The 17,669-nt window shown below is 37.2% G+C and overlaps 1 protein-coding gene across 2 annotated transcripts in view; it reads left to right on the top strand.

The window, feature by feature from the left end:
• The window catches only part of LOC132119554 (immunoglobulin superfamily member 21-like), a 239,984-nt gene that overhangs the window by 199,817 nt on the left and 22,498 nt on the right, over positions 1 to 17,669 (top strand). For both annotated transcript variants that reach the window (XM_059529619.1, XM_059529618.1), the window contains exons 5-6: positions 6,730 to 6,845; positions 15,273 to 15,753. In XM_059529619.1, coding sequence (XP_059385602.1) covers positions 6,730 to 6,845; positions 15,273 to 15,753 — 597 coding nt within the window. The remainder of the gene's footprint in view (positions 1 to 6,729; positions 6,846 to 15,272; positions 15,754 to 17,669) is intronic.

Genomic DNA, 17,669 nt, shown 5'->3' with positions numbered 1-17,669 from the left:
TTTTTTTTTTTTGAAGGTTCTGAACTTGGCTCCCGGTGTTCTTGTTGCAAGTTGCATTCCTTATATATATATATATATATATATATATATATATATATATATATATATATAAATATATATATATATATATATATATATATATATATATATATATATATTTAATTAACATCTAAAGGTAATTATTGTACTTTTGGTATCTCTGCCTCCTGTAGAGAAACCAATGAGTAAGAGGTAAACTATGGTTGCATGCAGTTTAGTATTCACCTTTCATCCCAAGCGGCTCAAAATAGTGTCACTAGTGATACAGAAGGACTATACTTGTAACTGTCCCAGGTCTCTTAACCCCCAAAGCTCTGTCATACCTGCTTCTTTTTTAACTATTAGACCTGAAGAACCTTCTCCCATATGTCTGAATGAGTCGTATGATTTGTGGCAGCTATATTACAACCAAAGTAAGATAATGTGATTGCTTGTTGATAAGTGCTCTTTAAGGCAGTTCATTGAATTAATCAGGAAGGTTTTTAATCAAATACATCAGTGGTTTTGTGTGATTTTCTGTCATTACCTTCATTTTAGCCCTATTAAAAGTGTTGATAAACAGCTTAATGAAGCCTAGTCAGAAACCGTTCTGTTTTTGTCTGAGTCAGATGTCTGAAGACCTCTACAAACACTGGCTGATTAGTTTTAGGATTCAAAATAGGGCTCAGCACAAAAGAGGCACATACACAATCCATTAGGAAAGTTATGAGTAAATGACTTCCCTTGAAAAAGAGACGGCACTGATTGGTGTTCCCTGTGTTTTAACCAAGAACCCAATAGATCTTATTAACAGATGTCAGAGGAGGGTGAGAGGGGATGTAGACCCCTCCTTTCGCTGTCTCAAAAGGCCACTAAATCCTGTAATTACCAGGCCAACAAGATGTGTCTTCAGGGAACTCGCTACTAAATGTGAGCCTCTGTTCCTCAAATAAAGAAGAAAAAAAAAACTATTTGCTATTTTTTAAAGAGAGTAAAGTAATGGTGCTTCAGGCTATCATACTGCAAAAGGAATATTGCTGTTCCCATTAGGATGAATGGTTCAACAGTGTGGCTTATGAGAGGAGGGAAAAGGATTGGAAGTATAATTGTGGAGTAGTGGAACATTTATTGTATGCTTTTTTATAAGGAGACATTACATTTTTTAAACCACTTTAGACAGGTCCAGAGTCAAGCATCTTAGCAGGGTTCCCGAACGTTCTTCCTAGTGGAGTATTTTGCTTTATTAATTAATTCTGTTCAGTGATACTGAAGGTTTTTCATGACTGGCTTAAAAAATAACTTCCATGAAGTATACACTCTAAAAAGGTTTACTTCAGGGTCAGTGAGAAGACCAGTGCTATTCACATTACAACACCGTGACTTTGCCAAGTAAGACATGTTCCTGGATCAACATCTTTTGATGATCCTGGATCAACATTATTTTCCAAAAATATAGACTTAACTCAATCTCTACCCCTAAAGCTACCCATAATTTATTCCTAAAATCAGTGGGAAACGATAGCTGATTAACAAAGCTGTAGAAGCACCCTGGTTGTAAGCCTAAAACAAATATTTCCTGAAAAGTTCTCAATCTCAATTCTGATTGGTTGACTGGAATGTTGTTCCAGGATCAACAAGGATGTTGATCCAGGAAAATATTGTACTTGGTGAAATAACACTCGCTGTAGGTTTGTAGTGACTCCCGTAGTGTTTTTTGTTTGTTTGTTTTTTGTTTTTGTTTTCTCCACTCTTTCTCTCTCAAAACATTGTTTACAGCAGGAATAGAATTGCATGTGATCACAACAGCAGTGATTATTTTCCAACTTGATAATTTGAGAACAAGAATGACTCCTTGGGTAAACATTTAATCTTGTTTTGTATAAATATTTCAGCTTTTTCTTTGAGTATGAAGTTGAAACTTGACAAAGACAGAACATTCACCGATGGGAGACAAGCTTTGTGTGACAAAATCGACAAAATGGCATATGTGTTTTCTCCCTCGGTGCACAAAATAAAAAAAAACACTCAACAACCTTGATAGTGTAATTAAATCGAGTGTGAAAAAGCTGTAATTCTGTTGCATCGACCAACATTCCTGATCCGTTAAAGGATTAAACAAGGTATTGTTGTGTGCCAAGCATGGCAGCCATAGCATTTAATCGTTTCAATCATTCCATCAAGGATTATTCCAATGTCTTGGCTTTTTTAGATTTCCCTGCTGACAACATCCAATAGATTTGTTTTATCTTATGAACAATGCAAAACAGTGGAGTTAAGATGAGTCTCATGATAAACCCCCAGACTGCCTTTCTAGTTTATTGTGCATGTGTCGTAGTATTATTTATTGATAATATTACACACACATATATTTAGTACCTTCTCCCACATGTTTAAAAATGTAAAGCTCATTGTGTCAGTAATTATGGAATAATGATGTTAAAATACTTTATTTTAGTTTAATGTGCAGTGATAAATACAGTATGTGAATTATGCAGTGAAAAGTATTTTAAAAAGTAAAATGAAGTATATACTATTAAGCCACTGTTTTAGGAGTGAGTTTGTTCAACTGATTCATTTAAAAGCATAGATTCATTCAGGAACAAAACAAGTGACTTGTCTATATGAGTGAGTCATTGGATCATTTCTTCAAAACCAGATTGATTCAGGAACTATAAGCTGAAAAAGTCTGTCGTTTAGGGACTGTTTTCATCTGTGGAACAAAAACAGAGAAGTAACTGGCAATATTGTGTTTAAACTGTAAATTATTCCTTATTAACTTGTTGAACTGTTGTATAAAAGCAGTGTCTCACTCGCAATTCTAAAACTTCTTTAATCGTGTACTAACTTTATCTTTCCATCAAAGGGTTCGTGAATGTGTCTTAACTGTTACATGAACATTTTGAATTACCAGAAGAGTTATAAACACTAATAGAGGGATTTTAATATGTCAAAATGGACTTAAATTAGATCAGCCATCACAGCAGGAGATAATTTATGAGAATTATTTTGCACAGTAGGCATCTGTAATCATTTTATAATCAACCTCACTATCCTTTAGGAGTCAAATGTGTAATTAATTGAGTGTTTGATTATAAGGGTAGAATTTAGTAATTGCTTAAAGGTGCCATATGTCATGTCTGGCAAAAAAATCAAGTCATACTCCACATTCCATACCAGATGGGGGCAGTATGCCTCAATAAAGTGAATTGGTCTACTCTAGAGTAACAAACGAGAAACGGCATAGTCTCTATGCTCCGCCCCTACCTTCACAACAACCCTAGAGCCATAGCCGAAGCCTATAAGAGGACGTTTTGCCTCCAGAGGAACGTTGGGTGATGTCAAGTGATTTTGAAACATGACATCTTCAAGCTACTCCCCTTCACCTTTACCAGTGAATATGTTCATATTCGTTTTGTTCATATTACATTGAGTTGTATATACACATTATTTGAATTAAATTAATTTGACAGACAGCATTCTGTCAACATCATTGGTCAACATCAGACAGCTGATGTTGACCAAGCTAGCGCCAACCAACGTAACCAGAGCTGCCAACTCTCAAGCATTCACCGTGAGACACATGCAATTGACTCTTTTCACACGCTTTCACGCCACACATCAATTTTCTCACGCACAGAAAAACCACGAAGCAAAGAGGACATGGAGACCAACAGACTAGACAGAGCAGGTTAGTTATGATATAAAAAAATATCAGATTCTATCAATTTTATTACGCAATTCAAACAATACCGTTTTGGCACTTGTAAATGTTACACGGCAGATCCCTAGCGCAAGTGAACCGATCATCTCTACTATAGTAACAAACGCAGCTACGGTTAGCCATCGCTAACATTAGCACGTTTATCGAACAGCCTTCGATACATTTCTATGTTATAACTTCCCGAAAAAAATACGCAAACATATAAAACAAACTTCTAGCGAAATACTAACAGCATCTTACTTACCAATCCAAAAGAAATGTTGCAAGTTCAGAGTCGAACCTCATTTCTTTCAAGTCCATCAGTTCTCTCCAGCGATGGAAAGCAGTGCCGATGTTTACTCTGGTTCAGCTCCTTTTCTTATCAGATTTGATTTGTGATTCCGAGCGCGGTTGTTTCCCTGTAGCGGGTGGTGGTGGTAGGGGTCTCTTGCCAAGGGCTTCAGCCATCCTTCCGCTCTCTTCCCTGAACTGAAGTAGTGGTCTGTACTTTCCACAAGATTGACATCAGGTTCAAGTATGCCCACAAGCCGTGCGAGTTATTCGTGTATTGCAGGTTGGCTGGTGGTTATGTTGTCCGCATACCGCCTCCCATGGCCGAAACTGGTATTACGACACCTGTCGGGCCGTGGCTAGTAATGCTAATGCTAATTAAGGTTGATATCTCTGCAGCACTATAATTTGACATTTTTTAATGACATCATCGCCCTTATTTCTTCTCATTCTTTTGATGCATGTAGGTCATTTTTTGGATATTTGTACCTCAATTTTTACATATGGCACCTTTAAGTATAACTCTAGTCTGGCTAATTCAGAGGATATGGGCAATAGATTTTACCGACTGACATTGGTTTGTATTGGTATGCTTGGCTCATTTCATGAAGCAGTTGTGAGAGCACATAGTTAAATAGCTTTGACTGGCCACTGCTATAAATAGAAACCATGGGGTCTCATCCATCAAGACCACTGTGAGCTTTTAACAAACAAAACATTTAACATTGTGTTTTATGGCTATGGGACGTTATCAGTTCAGGGGCAATGTTCTGTGTCTTGGTTGTACGTGCAGGTGCGTATTATAGTCCCATCCGCAATACCAAGTGACAGCATATCATTCTCCAATTTAGGACAAGTCTCAGTTTCCCAGAGAGCTAATAGCGTTCGCTAAGGTTAATTTCCTTCCATACATCTGCTATCAATAAGCAATTAGGTGCTGAGGAAACAGAAGCTCTTAAACCTTCACACATTCCTCCATCTCTTTTGTTTTAATCAATTAATTTCAATTGCACATTTATTGGAGAATAGCACATGGATTTAGACTTAAAGTGACACTTGAAAAAAAAAAACGTATTACCCTTGGCCTTCTGATACACCGTCTTTTGCCTTCCTCTGCCTGCTTAGTATGCAAGCGTTATTGATCAAGTGATTCAAGTCAGATGTCCTGAAGGGCTCTTTTTTTAAAGGAATAGTTCACTTAAAAATAAAAACACTTTCTTTTTTGTGAGAAATCTACCAAAAAATGTTAATTATTAGTGTAATCATTATCTCTTGCAGATACACAAATTCAAAATAGTGATAATCCAGTTCAGCTCATTGACTGGTTTGGAGTTTACTGGAAGGGAGAATTATCAGTTAATAACAACAAAATTGTCATTTTGTCTCTTAAAGTTATTATACTGAAATACAGTATACAAGTAATGTAGACAACTTTAATTTTAATTTAATACTACTTGTATGGTTTTTTTGCATTCTTTTTGAAGCTTGAAAACTAATCGCATGGAAAAAAGCGACCTTTCTTCCTTTTGTGTTCCATGGAAGAAAGTAAGTCATACGTGTTCGGAATAGCATAAAGGTGAATAAATGACACAGTTTTAATTTTTGGGTGAACTAACCTTCTGATCCTTTGCTGATATCACATGCCTTTTGTCATCCTTTCAACATGCAAAAAGCACCAGACAGCTCCAAACTAAGCAGAAGCAACATCCAATTGTCTCAGCAGGGTGTGAAAGCGAATTTGCAGGAAGTGTTTTATGTGATAATGCGGCTGCTTGAATAGTCAATGCCCACCTACACTGATGCGTTGACAGAGGATCATAAATCGCTCAGTGCTAGTAAAAAATGCTGATGTGATAAACCCCTACGCCCCTTTTCATCCCTGAATAGCTGATAAAGTCAGCTCATTCCAGCTGACAGGTAGGCTTAAATAAAGGCCATTCAAAAGGAGAACCGGGAAGGGCTTTGTTTTCAAGCCAGCGTCATATCCTTTCTACATTAAGTACCAGGAAGTCCGTCTTTATCTTCCCCACAGGCGGTCAAGATATATGCTTCTGCTTTTCCAATGCCATGACACACTCGCATGACTCCCCAGTGGAGCTTGGCAGGAGTTGGTTGATATAATATGCATAAACCGTCCCACATCATCTTAAACAACTTGGGTTTCGCACATCCAGCCTTTATGACTGGTGCTTTTTATGTTTCAGATAGCTGCTGGAATGCCGAGAACTTAAACAGCACCCCCAGGACCGCACATTTGCAGTTCTGCATCGTAGGTGGTTGTATCTCATTTCGCTGTGAGGGGTCAGAGTCTTTGCAGACCAAGAAATCCAGTGCTGAAATTCCCTGTGGCCCTACCACGATCCTATCATCTTCCAGACTTTTGCTTCCTTCCTCTCTGTATAATGCTACTTCTTTACTCTGAACTGGCCTATATGAGAAGTCGAGCTCTCATTGGCTGAATAAAGCTACGCTGACATGCTCCAAAACCCCCAGCCATGCACCACTACGTCTCCACTTGAAAGTGCATTGGATATACACAAGATTTAAGAATCTGTTTCAAAGACCAAAGAGTGTTAAAGCTGGTATGGGGATTTAGCATTCAAACGCTTAATAGGGAATAACTATGCATTATGGAGAAAATGCAGCTTTGAAATGCTTGAATGATGAATATGGTAGAAGTGTCCCATAATGTCTAATGGATGTCCTTTTCTATTCCACAGCTCCACCCAACAACATCTCAGTTGTGGCAGAGAACACGCCAGCACCTTTCAGCCGCTACCAGGCCCAGAATCTTACTCTGGTCTGCACTGCCAAAGGAGGCAAACCAGCACCATCGGTGAGTCTAAGGCAATTTTATGCAAAAACACATCCTGTTTATACTGTAAATAGGCATCATTTACAGTGGAGAGATGTCCCTAAGTGTTATTTTTTGTTTTGTTTTCGGACATCGATTTTCTGCCCACTATATGCAATAGCTCACAGCAGGGATGTATCTAATACAGAGGAGTCATCTCCAAATGTCGAGCAAAAGTTTCTTTCATGTGTGTTATAAAGAGGGGAGTTTGTTTTTTTTAAATAATTTTATTCATTTATTTTTTCCTGACTTGATTTCCAGGCTTTATTTCCTGATCAGTACATCACATTGAACAAAACAGAACAAAATTATTTGTCCATAACATAAATAAAGAGAACTGTCATAATGTGATAATGTATGCCTTTCCAAATCTGTATGACTTTATTTTTTCTGTGAAATAAATAAATGATGTACATATTTTTGTTCATACAATGAAAGTCAGTGGGGTCCAAAACAGCCCTGGACCCCACTGACTTACATTGTATGAAAAAAACCCATTAATGCACCACTACGTCTCCACTTGAAAGTGCATTTGATATACACAATTTTCTTTTTTTATTGCCCCAAAAATATACTTTTTTCCAATATATTATCTTTTGTGTTTCACAGAAGAAAGGTTTGACGTAAGTGACAATTTCTTTAATATTAGTTACCCAAGACTTTTTAATGATATATAATTCAATTTATATATGTGTGTGTGTGTGTGTGTATGTGTGTATGTGTGTGTTTGTGTGTGTGTGTGTGTTTTACTTAATACTAATTTTGAAAATTACTTTATTTTATTTTCCAACATATTTTAAGGGCAATTTAGAGTCCTTTATTTTTATTTATATATTCTTATTCACTCTTTGTGCAGTGATTGTGTATAGGGTACAGAGTACAAAAGCCCTATAACTGTTTAAAGTGAATCTTTTCATTGAATTCAGTGGGGCTTCTGCGGCCCACACACCTCAGCCTCATGAACACCATCCATACAAGCTCGAGTTCAGCCAGCGGTTTGTGAAAAATCCCACCAGCCCATTAATCATGCTCTGTGGGCGCACCATAATGTATTCCGGATCTATCTTGCCCCAATCTCCAGCAATTAAGAGCCCAGCGTGATAGGCATGTGGTGTGAAAAAGATTTCAACCACCCCACCTGAAGAGTCACATTGCTGAGCACAAGGCTGACCAGTTCTGGCCTCCATTAGCACAAAACCCATGAGAGCAAGTCCCGAGGAGCGCTCACCCAGCAGCTCTGCCCCTCATTACCAGCCAATCCACTGCCATTCATTCACACAAGACAGTCTCCGCTTCATCAGCGTAGGCTGCACGCTCCGAGTCCTCATCAAACTCCCAGGTACATCCGCTAATGCAGACAAGCCATGGGAGCCAAGAAACAGTGGTTAAATTGGAGCTGAAAAGATCTTAGTCAAAGGTTCCTGGATGTCTAGGAGGCTGATGAGGCTCTTGCGATAATATTTTTCAAAGGAATTTCAGATCTGGGCTGTTAGTAGAATGTGGCTTGTTTTGTGTCATCTTCAATAGCAAGTAAGCCGGTTCCTTTAGTTGTATGTAGACAACTTATTGAGAGATATAAAGATCTCTCACACTGTTTGACGCCATTTTCTACATTTTAAGTAGCCTGTGAATATACTTCGAAATGTGTTTCTAAACCTTTTTGCCTTCAGAAAGACACGGTGAGCATGGTTTCACGAAGTACAACATGTTCCTGGATCAACATCCTTGTTGATCCTGGAACAACATTCCAATCAACCAATCAGAATTGAGATATAACTTTTCAGGAAATATCTGTTTTAGGCTTACAACCAGGGTTAGGTGCTTCTACAGCCTTCTTAATCAGTTCCCACTGATTTTAGGAATAAATTATGGGTAGGGTTAAGTTTAGGGGTAGGGATTGGGCCAAGTCTATATTTTTGGACAATATTGTATCAATATTTATCCAGGAACATAATAAAAATCAAGGCAACCGAAAGACACACAGTTGTTGGAATATAGTGATGTTTTGATTTGTCAAGTTAATCAGTGTAAATGCTTTTAAAAGAATTTGAAAGCTAAAAGTAGTCACTAAAAATGTTTTAAAACCAAACCAAATGATATATCTAAATACCAAATCTAATATTTATCTTGTATTGCAGGATGTTTATGTACTTATTTGCCTCTTGCTTCACTAACCCTACAAATAACATACTGCTGTGCTCCAGGGCCGCAGCATTGGATTAATCTTCTGCAACTTCAAATGCCTTTTTCCATTACTGTTTTACAAGTCTTCTCATTTAGGCTTTTTTGGTTTCTGTGGGGAGGGGGGTGGCGTGCAGTGTTGGTTTGGGGACATAGAACATGTTTCAATTTTTTTTTTTTTAAGTAAAGATTATTGACAGTGTCACCTTTGTGTTCCACTGAAAAAATAGCAGCAGTCAATAGGAGTAACAATGAGTTGAGAAAAAAAAAAATTATATAGAGATATATGTACATTATCATGTACATATGCAGCATCAATCATACAGTATGTTTTTGATTACTGATGCAGTTGTAGAAATGCTGAGTTTGCTTCAAATTATTTTCACTTTTCTTATATTAACAAAAGTGACAGATAATAGAGAGGCAAGTGAAATAAAATGAGCAGCATTCAGCCATCATGATGGTGTCTCTATCGTTCATAAATATAACTACTTTCTATAGGCTACTGATATTTTTCATTTACATCATTTACACCATACCATCAAAGTAGTGTTTGTGCATTTTGTTTGGGAGTCTCTTTACATGGCTGATAGACCTCAAGGGATGTTTCTCGTCTTGAAATACCATGAAGAGCAGCATTGGAAAAAAACAGCAGTCCATCAGCTGTCGGGCCAGGCTGGTGTGTCCTCTGCACAATCTGCTGCTGATTGAAAGAGGACTAGATAATAATCCCCTATATTATCTGTCATTAAGTCTGTTCATCTCTCCCGCATTGTAACAGCACTAGTAAGGCCATCATTCCTTTGACAGTCCAGTGGTTAAATATGACAATTTTAGGAAGCAGAAAAAGAGGCCAAAGGAACAGCCACTATTGTCAAGTCTCTAAATGAGCTTTCCACTCAAAATAGTGCACTTGGCAATGAGCTGCATGCAGGTGCTTTCATTAACATCCATTCACAGGCAATATGCTCCACTGGCGGCATGGAATTACATCGCTGTTTGTTTGCTGCGCTAATTTAAATCCACAGAGGTGCAGGCACATGCATGTTTTTTTTGTGCACATACATTGTGAAAAGCCTGTTGCATTCAAGAACTGAAACTGAAGGGTTTTTGTTCTTTACTCTGTAACGTTGGGCTTAAGAAATATCAAAACACTTCAAGGGCACTGAACTACATGCTATTTTGGCTTATTTCAGCATTTACTGTATTTTTTTGCAATATATCGTGCTTGGATACACTCTACATTGGCTGCTGTATAATTACTCTCCTTACTAAGGCGTGAGACACAAGTGCTGCATTAATGCGGAACTATTTCGGGTTGCGTGGGAGTAAGATGTGTGACAGCCCAGAATCTCCATAAAAAGGACTTTAAAGACTTTAGAAACTCTGCTTTTCCCCAGACAACAACCAATCAAAGGGCAGCCCATCAACAGTTCATCAAATATGCCTAATATCTAATTTGTATTGACTGAAATGGGCATTGTGACTATGGCTCTAGTTACAAGGCAATTATTGAAGACACATTAGAGATAAATTATTATAAGGACAATTGATTATCCCCTGTGAAAAGAAACAATGCCTTTTCCTGCTCATTGTGTGATAAGACATTACCAGTAATAAGCAATGCTCTTTTGAAATGATTAATGGTACTTACCAAAATTTACGGTAGTTCCCAATTGGACATTGCGGGGTGTGTTTGAACAGATTTAAACAAAACTATTGTGCATCCCTTACGAAAAATAACCATGGTTTTATTATAGTAAAACTGTAGTAAACCATGGTTTTTTGGCGTGTTGACTACTATTTGTATAACCACAGATTTACTACAAATACCATGGTTAAACTATGGTTAATTTAGCAAAACCATGGTTAATTTGTGGTTACCATGGTTTAACTATAGTAACCATGTTTTTTTGGTTTTATTTGTAGTAAAACCATGGTTAATTTTCGTAAGGGATGTAGACTCACATTTCTTTAGAAAATGTTGTGGAGAGCATATATGTTCAGACTGTGTTCAAGTAAAAACTCAAGTATGCCATCCACAAAACACAAAAACTGAATTCTGTTAAAACAGGGCTAAATTCCGCGAGCTGTATTAACAGTATGAATAATTCAAGAGACCGTGTTTGCTAAGAACAGTGATTGGAATGAGTTGAGCATGTTGTTTGACCGTTACCTTGGTGATTAGCATGGCTATGAATAGGAGTTCTGTGCACTGTTTGCAGAGGCAGACTACCTCTCTCTCTTTCAGACCTAACCCAGATTGCGGCAGAGGATATATAGCTCCTCATGCTGGTGACATGTAGGAACTGCAGGAGATTTAGCATGTTAACCAAAGATACGGGACTCTCACATAACATTGATCAAGCCAAGATAGAATTTAGTTTAGATAGAATAGTTTAGCTATATATTTTGTTTACTTTAGTATGATAAACTAGAGCTCAATTTTTTTTTCATGTGTATACATGCTTTGCAGACTGAAACATTTGGGTATAGGTGACGTTTTGTTGTGAATTTTGCCTGTCAGCTTAAACATTAAACTAATCAGTAATATTTTGCCATGTATGTGTGTGTGGGTATAGAAAACCCCCTTTAAAATAATCACATTTTTGGTTACTTCTAAAGGAAAGGGGCTAAACCGGGGCAATTAAAAATTCTGACTAGCCTATCCCTAGCCCCGTGTAGTGCTGTCACTGGTTGAGGTGGGGACCCGGTACAGTTAACTGGCTATGCATAATTATGAAATCATATCATTTATACGTGTATTTAAGCCTTGCCCATTTAAACATTCAAAAGAGTTCAAAGCATTCAAACACAATACGCGGAAAAACTCAACTGAGTACACACAGCGTGTTTGGTGCACATGCAGAAAGATGCGTCTCACAGACAGCAACACCAAACTGAGCTCTCCTTCACCTGAATGAACAAATACAATTCGCAGTTTATACAAGCAAACAGAAAAGAAGTGAAAGAACCCACTTCAGCTACCGCGTGCAGTATTCTGTCCACACAGGGCGCATGCAGAGAGACACGTATCGTGCTTCAACACCGAAATTTGCATCTTCTTGCTGTTGTAATGACAATACATACAAAAATTTCTAAATATTCATCTTGGAGAAAAAAATTATCATCAATTAACATCAATTATCATTATTCATTATCCTCGAAAAAAAACGGTCGATTATGTCTAAAGTGAAAGTAAACAGTGGAGAAAGAAATCGGATGTCTATCATGAATGCATTGTCTCTTAAAGTGACCGCACTTAATTTACTATCTGCTGTCTGTGTCCTTAATGTTAGTCCAAATGAAAGAACGTAAACCACTCACTGCTCTTGACCGAATTACTTTATAGTTTTAACAAGAATTAATAGTCAACCCAAAAATTATTCAGACACTTTAACCTGACCAGTATTTTTTCTTCAATTGCCAGTGCAACCAACACCACAGACTGAACAAAATTTAGCTTTGCCTGGTAATTGATCAACAAATTATTGATAGTTGTGTTAATATTGTCATACTAACAGTTGTCTGAATTTTTGGTTGATTTGTAATCCATTACATGCCTTTCTATCAAAGTTATCTGATATTATCAAGATGAATTTGTTCTGACACAGTTTAACTGTTAGTTCTTGTGATATTTTAGCACCATTTTCTAAACTATAGCAAATAAACTGTGATAATGTTAGAAATGTGAGAAATGTTGAAGGTGTCTCAATACATTTTGGTTTTACTGTATATTCAATTTTTACAGTAAAGACTATGCAGTGCTATTTTACATTTGATTATTCGGGTTCTGTACCTGGACACCAACAAACCTGAAAAAACGTAAACATTGTGTAATCAGCACAAATAAATAAATAGAAGGAACATATAAATTAAACAATTTCAAACAGGGCCTACTGGTATAACCTGCACCGGGGCCCCACAAACTCCAGCTATGGCCCTGGTACATCCAGGGTTTATGCAACTGTGATATAGTGTGTTTACATGGCAAGCAGGTATGTGATAAACTGTGGCATTGATGCTGCAGTACGAATGCTCCGAATACTCCCTTGTGTGACTTTGTTTGACTAAATAAAACTGAGGCCTGATGAACCTCCATACATTGCAATTAAACTAGCCTCTTTTCAGCCATAGCTTGAGTTATTGCATTGTATTTTCCAAATGGCTCCGTAGGCAAAGTATTGTTTTGTTATCTCACACAATCACTAATATTAGACATTAGCTACTCTCTAGAGCCTTAGCTAATAGCTTAGGGTTCTGCTATGCATCTGTCTGCTCTTTCCTGTGTCTGCAGGCACAAATGGTCAGATAATGCAAGTAAAAGCCACAGTGTAGTATAGGCTGTTAACCCCTCTCAGCAGCCAAGATAAAGTGTGTACTTTAGAGCACATTAGCCACAAAAACAGTCGTCGCATGGAGGGAAATAGCGCTGTCCCTTGCAAGCCTATCTCTCACTTCCTCTGCCTCTGAATTCTTGTGACATTGAAAACAAGACTTCTCAAGGACTTGAGCTTAATTCACCCATGTTATATTATGTTTATTTACCCAACAGAGTGAGGGGACATAAATGGTGAGATCAAATCAAAGCCAGACAAAGCCACACACACAGAACGAAAGGACAAAAAAGGGATACAGTGCAAGGATAGGTCTTCTGTAATGCAATGATATATATAACATGCAGTGCTTTATGCCGAACCCCTCTTATTCCTTCTTCTTGTGGAAAAGGAGGGATTGAGAGTAAAATGGGTACAAGCAGAGCACTGTGAAAACATTAATGCTACAGGCATTAGGCCTACTGAATTTAATACACATATCTGGAGGTTGTGTTTTGAAGTGGGAACTTAATTCCCTGTCAAGTGATTTACCGGCCGGGAATCTTAATACCCAAATGCACTGTAGTGGAGAGAGGCTGTTACAGCAACACACTAGTGGAACACAAACACAAAGCAGAAACTGTGTCGCGTATATTTTCCATTCACTGGTCCTCTGGGCTGAATAATGCTTTGCATTGTCCCAGATACTTTTGTTTAGGTAATTTCACAATTTACTTTGATTGCAGCAAATACTGACTATTGCGTCCTCTCTCTTTTTTTTTTTGAGAAAAGAAATTCTCATACCTTTTTATACCAAAATGATGCTGGTTTTCATGCTGTAGATGTGTAATCTGGAAAAATGCTTTCAGAATCAGCCTGCATATCCAGTTAACAATCAAGCGATGACGTAACTGACTATTGTACTGCATAATCTGCCAACAAATCAACAAAGTGCATCACAGTCTTTGTTTACGATTCATAGGCATTTGAAGAATATATTTAAACATCACAAGTCATAAGTGTCTGAGGTAATTAAAATGTATTACGAATGGAATTTTTTGTAATCAATTCAGACAATTTAATAAATAAAATTTTTAAATTAAATGTATTTTCACCAGCCAACGACAAAAAAGTATAGCTGGAGCCAATTATATTGATTATTATTAGTAGTAGTAAAAATTCTATTTGCATTATTGTTGTTATTACATTATTTCATAAATGTTACATATTTTATGCTCATTTATTTTAAGACCAGCATATTCTCGGAGATCAGTTTCCATCCAACTTTTATTGTTGGTTTATTTATTTACTTACTTACCAGCATATTTTGAGTCAGTGTCTGTCCCTTTATTTAGTTTGTTAGTTAATTAGTTAGTTAGTTAGTTAGTTAGTTGCTTGCTTGCTTGCTTCTTTCTTTGTTATAAAATGTGAATATACGGTTATAACTTATATATTTATTTATGTAATTATTTGTTAATTCAATTACATATTTTTAAATATTATTTATTTACATTATTTTATATATTTTTATTTTTATACCATAGGGCCTGGTTAGAGTCTGTAGCCATCCCACATTCATTCATTCATACATTCAGATATTTTTTAGAGGCCAGCTGGAGGAAGTCCATTTTTAGTGCAACTGACATGTTTTCAGTCATAAGGTTTACCTGACATAAAAAAAATATATATATATATATATATATATATATATATATATGTATATATATATATATATATGTATATATATATATATATATATATGTATATATATATATATATATATATATATATATATATATATATATATATATATATATATATATATATGTATATATATAAAGGTAAATTATTAGTAAATTAGTATTAGTCTGATTGAAGTGGACAATCGTTAACTTTTCGTCTCTCTTGCCAGGTATATTTCAAGCGGGATGGAGAGTTGATAGAGGTGATCTCCTACGTTTCACCCACCGTTGGTTACGAGGGCGGTGGCTTGGCTGGCGTGCGTGGAGCCAGACCGCTGATCAGCAGAGATCTGGACGACACTAAGCTGAGGAAGTCTCTATCTCTGCTGGGTCCGGAAGGCAGGCCCGGACGCCTCTACACAGAGAGCCCTGGGAGGAGCTACATGGCCAGACAGCCCGGTCAAGAGCCCAGCCCGGCCACAGAGACCATCCCAGAGACAGTAGTCAGCCGAGAGTTCCCACGGTGGGTTCAGAGCACAGAACCCCTGTATTTCTTCAGCAACATGCAAATCCCCCAGAGCGATGGGTCTGTGCTGGTCCAGGCCAAGCTCACCTGGACTCTGAATCCGCAGCTGGATAATGACGCCCTGTTTAGCTGCGAGGTCACCCACCCTGCTCTCTCCATGCCTATGCAGACTGAGGTCATACTGGGTATGTATTGCTTTTGTTGGCTTTAACATTTGATGCAGATCAATAGATCAGTATAAAAGCTTTGTTTTTGACCTTCAACTTAATTATTCACTTCCGCTCGTCTGATCACAGGTGAGTCCTTTTACATCCCCAGCTGACAGATGCAGTGAGACCAACACTGGTTTCTATTTGTTGCTTAATTGCGTTACAGGCAAGCAGATTGCAGTTACTAATGCAGAATGCAAAATCTCCCCGTGATTGACAGGCCAATTCATTGAGCTGTCTGCGTAGTAGATTGAGCTAACTTAACCACGTCATTGAAAAAGTCAACCTGAATTAAAGAAATCAAGCATAAAGGGGAAATTTACAGTGTTCTCAAAGACAACATTGTTGCTGGATCTCACTATTGCAATCCACTGATAATCTTAAAAAAAAGTCTACCTTCTGGTAATTATGACGCTAAAACAATGATATGTCAAACTGTTTGTTGTGTTTCGTATTTGTGTCAGTAAAGTAGGCTTGTTGCGTTCACTTGTTTATAAGTAATGAAAGTCGTGGTGCAACAATGCCAAATAATGGGATCCTGGCATAACTTTGTATTTTCGTGGATGAGAGGCTTTTTTTTTTTTTTTGCCTTTTTTGCTTTTAAAGCTACAACAAAGATGGCCTGACGATCCCATTATCACTTCAAAGGCAGCACTCACTTGTAGTCTCTGCTATCAGCCCTCAGAAAGAGGCAAGTGATGAGACGCAAGACAAGATAAACAGAGACATTTCTCTCACTTAGTGCAGAAGCAGTGCAGAAAAAGATGAAGGCGGGAGAAAGGACAAAAAAACAGTGATAAGACGAAGAAAGTGTGGATGATCTAGAAGTTGATGCGGTTTCCATTCAATATTTCTCTCTCGTTCTCATTCTCACTTATTCCGTCATTCTCGGCTCATTCCAGCATGATCTCCCTCTGTGCATTTCATGGCTGCTCAGACAGAAATCGCAATCCTATCGCAAGAGTATCTGCTTGTTTTGCAAACGTTTAGCATGAGAGAGAGAGATGTGATTTCATTTTTACTAAAGCATAGTTCCCTGGTGTTTATAAAATAATTATTGCATCCAATGGAAAGAAAGACAGCAGAGTAAACTTTGATCATATATAGCCACGATATACCAAAATGAATCATGGGATGCAGTGCATGAGGAATTGGTTTGTGCTAAATGACATAGACAGATCCCTTAGTGAATAAAATAGAGTACTGTGCGATGACAGAACTATGTCAGCTGGGAGAGAATTTTATACTGCAGTATGTGCATTCGTATAGCTCTCAGTTAGCAGGACTGCTTAATGTTATTCACCCATAATAATGATTCATAGAGAAATGTAAAAATATATATTGAGGGACGTGTACCAAAGCCAGTCAAGATGATGAAGAACATGTTTTTAAACGGGCATAATGCATAGTGGTGTTACATTTTTTAGTTTCCAATCAACATCATAACTTGGCATATTTACTTTTTTATAACTGCATTAATAATGCACATTTTAACAATATTCTTTTACAATTTCAGAATTGTTTGTTTTATAAAATCAGTTAAACCATTTGTGAATCTTTTTTGTACTTTAACTCTCGTAGTGTTATGTTTCTTTTTTGTTTGTTTTTTTGTTCGTTTTGATGCATCCATTGAATTACAAATAAAATAAGGAAATAATTTTTTGTTTTTACTTGTAAAGTAAATTCACTGCATTTGTAGTAGGCCTTACAGTTTACATTTTCCGTGAAAATGTTCTGTGTAAATTTAACAACTGATGATGTCAGCATCAAATCAGTTTATATATATATATATATATGTGTGTGTGTGTGTGTGTTTGTGTGTGTGTGTGTGTGTCTTGAGAGTAGGAATGTTTGCATCTGAAGCTGCCCTATAGGAAAGCAAGGTTTTGTAT

The sequence above is a fragment of the Carassius carassius genome, chromosome 38 (assembly GCF_963082965.1).
Source record: "Carassius carassius chromosome 38, fCarCar2.1, whole genome shotgun sequence".
NCBI lineage: Eukaryota > Metazoa > Chordata > Actinopteri > Cypriniformes > Cyprinidae > Carassius > Carassius carassius.
The sequence above is the reverse complement of the archived record's forward strand: the minus strand, read 5'-3'. Positions and strand labels throughout refer to the sequence as shown.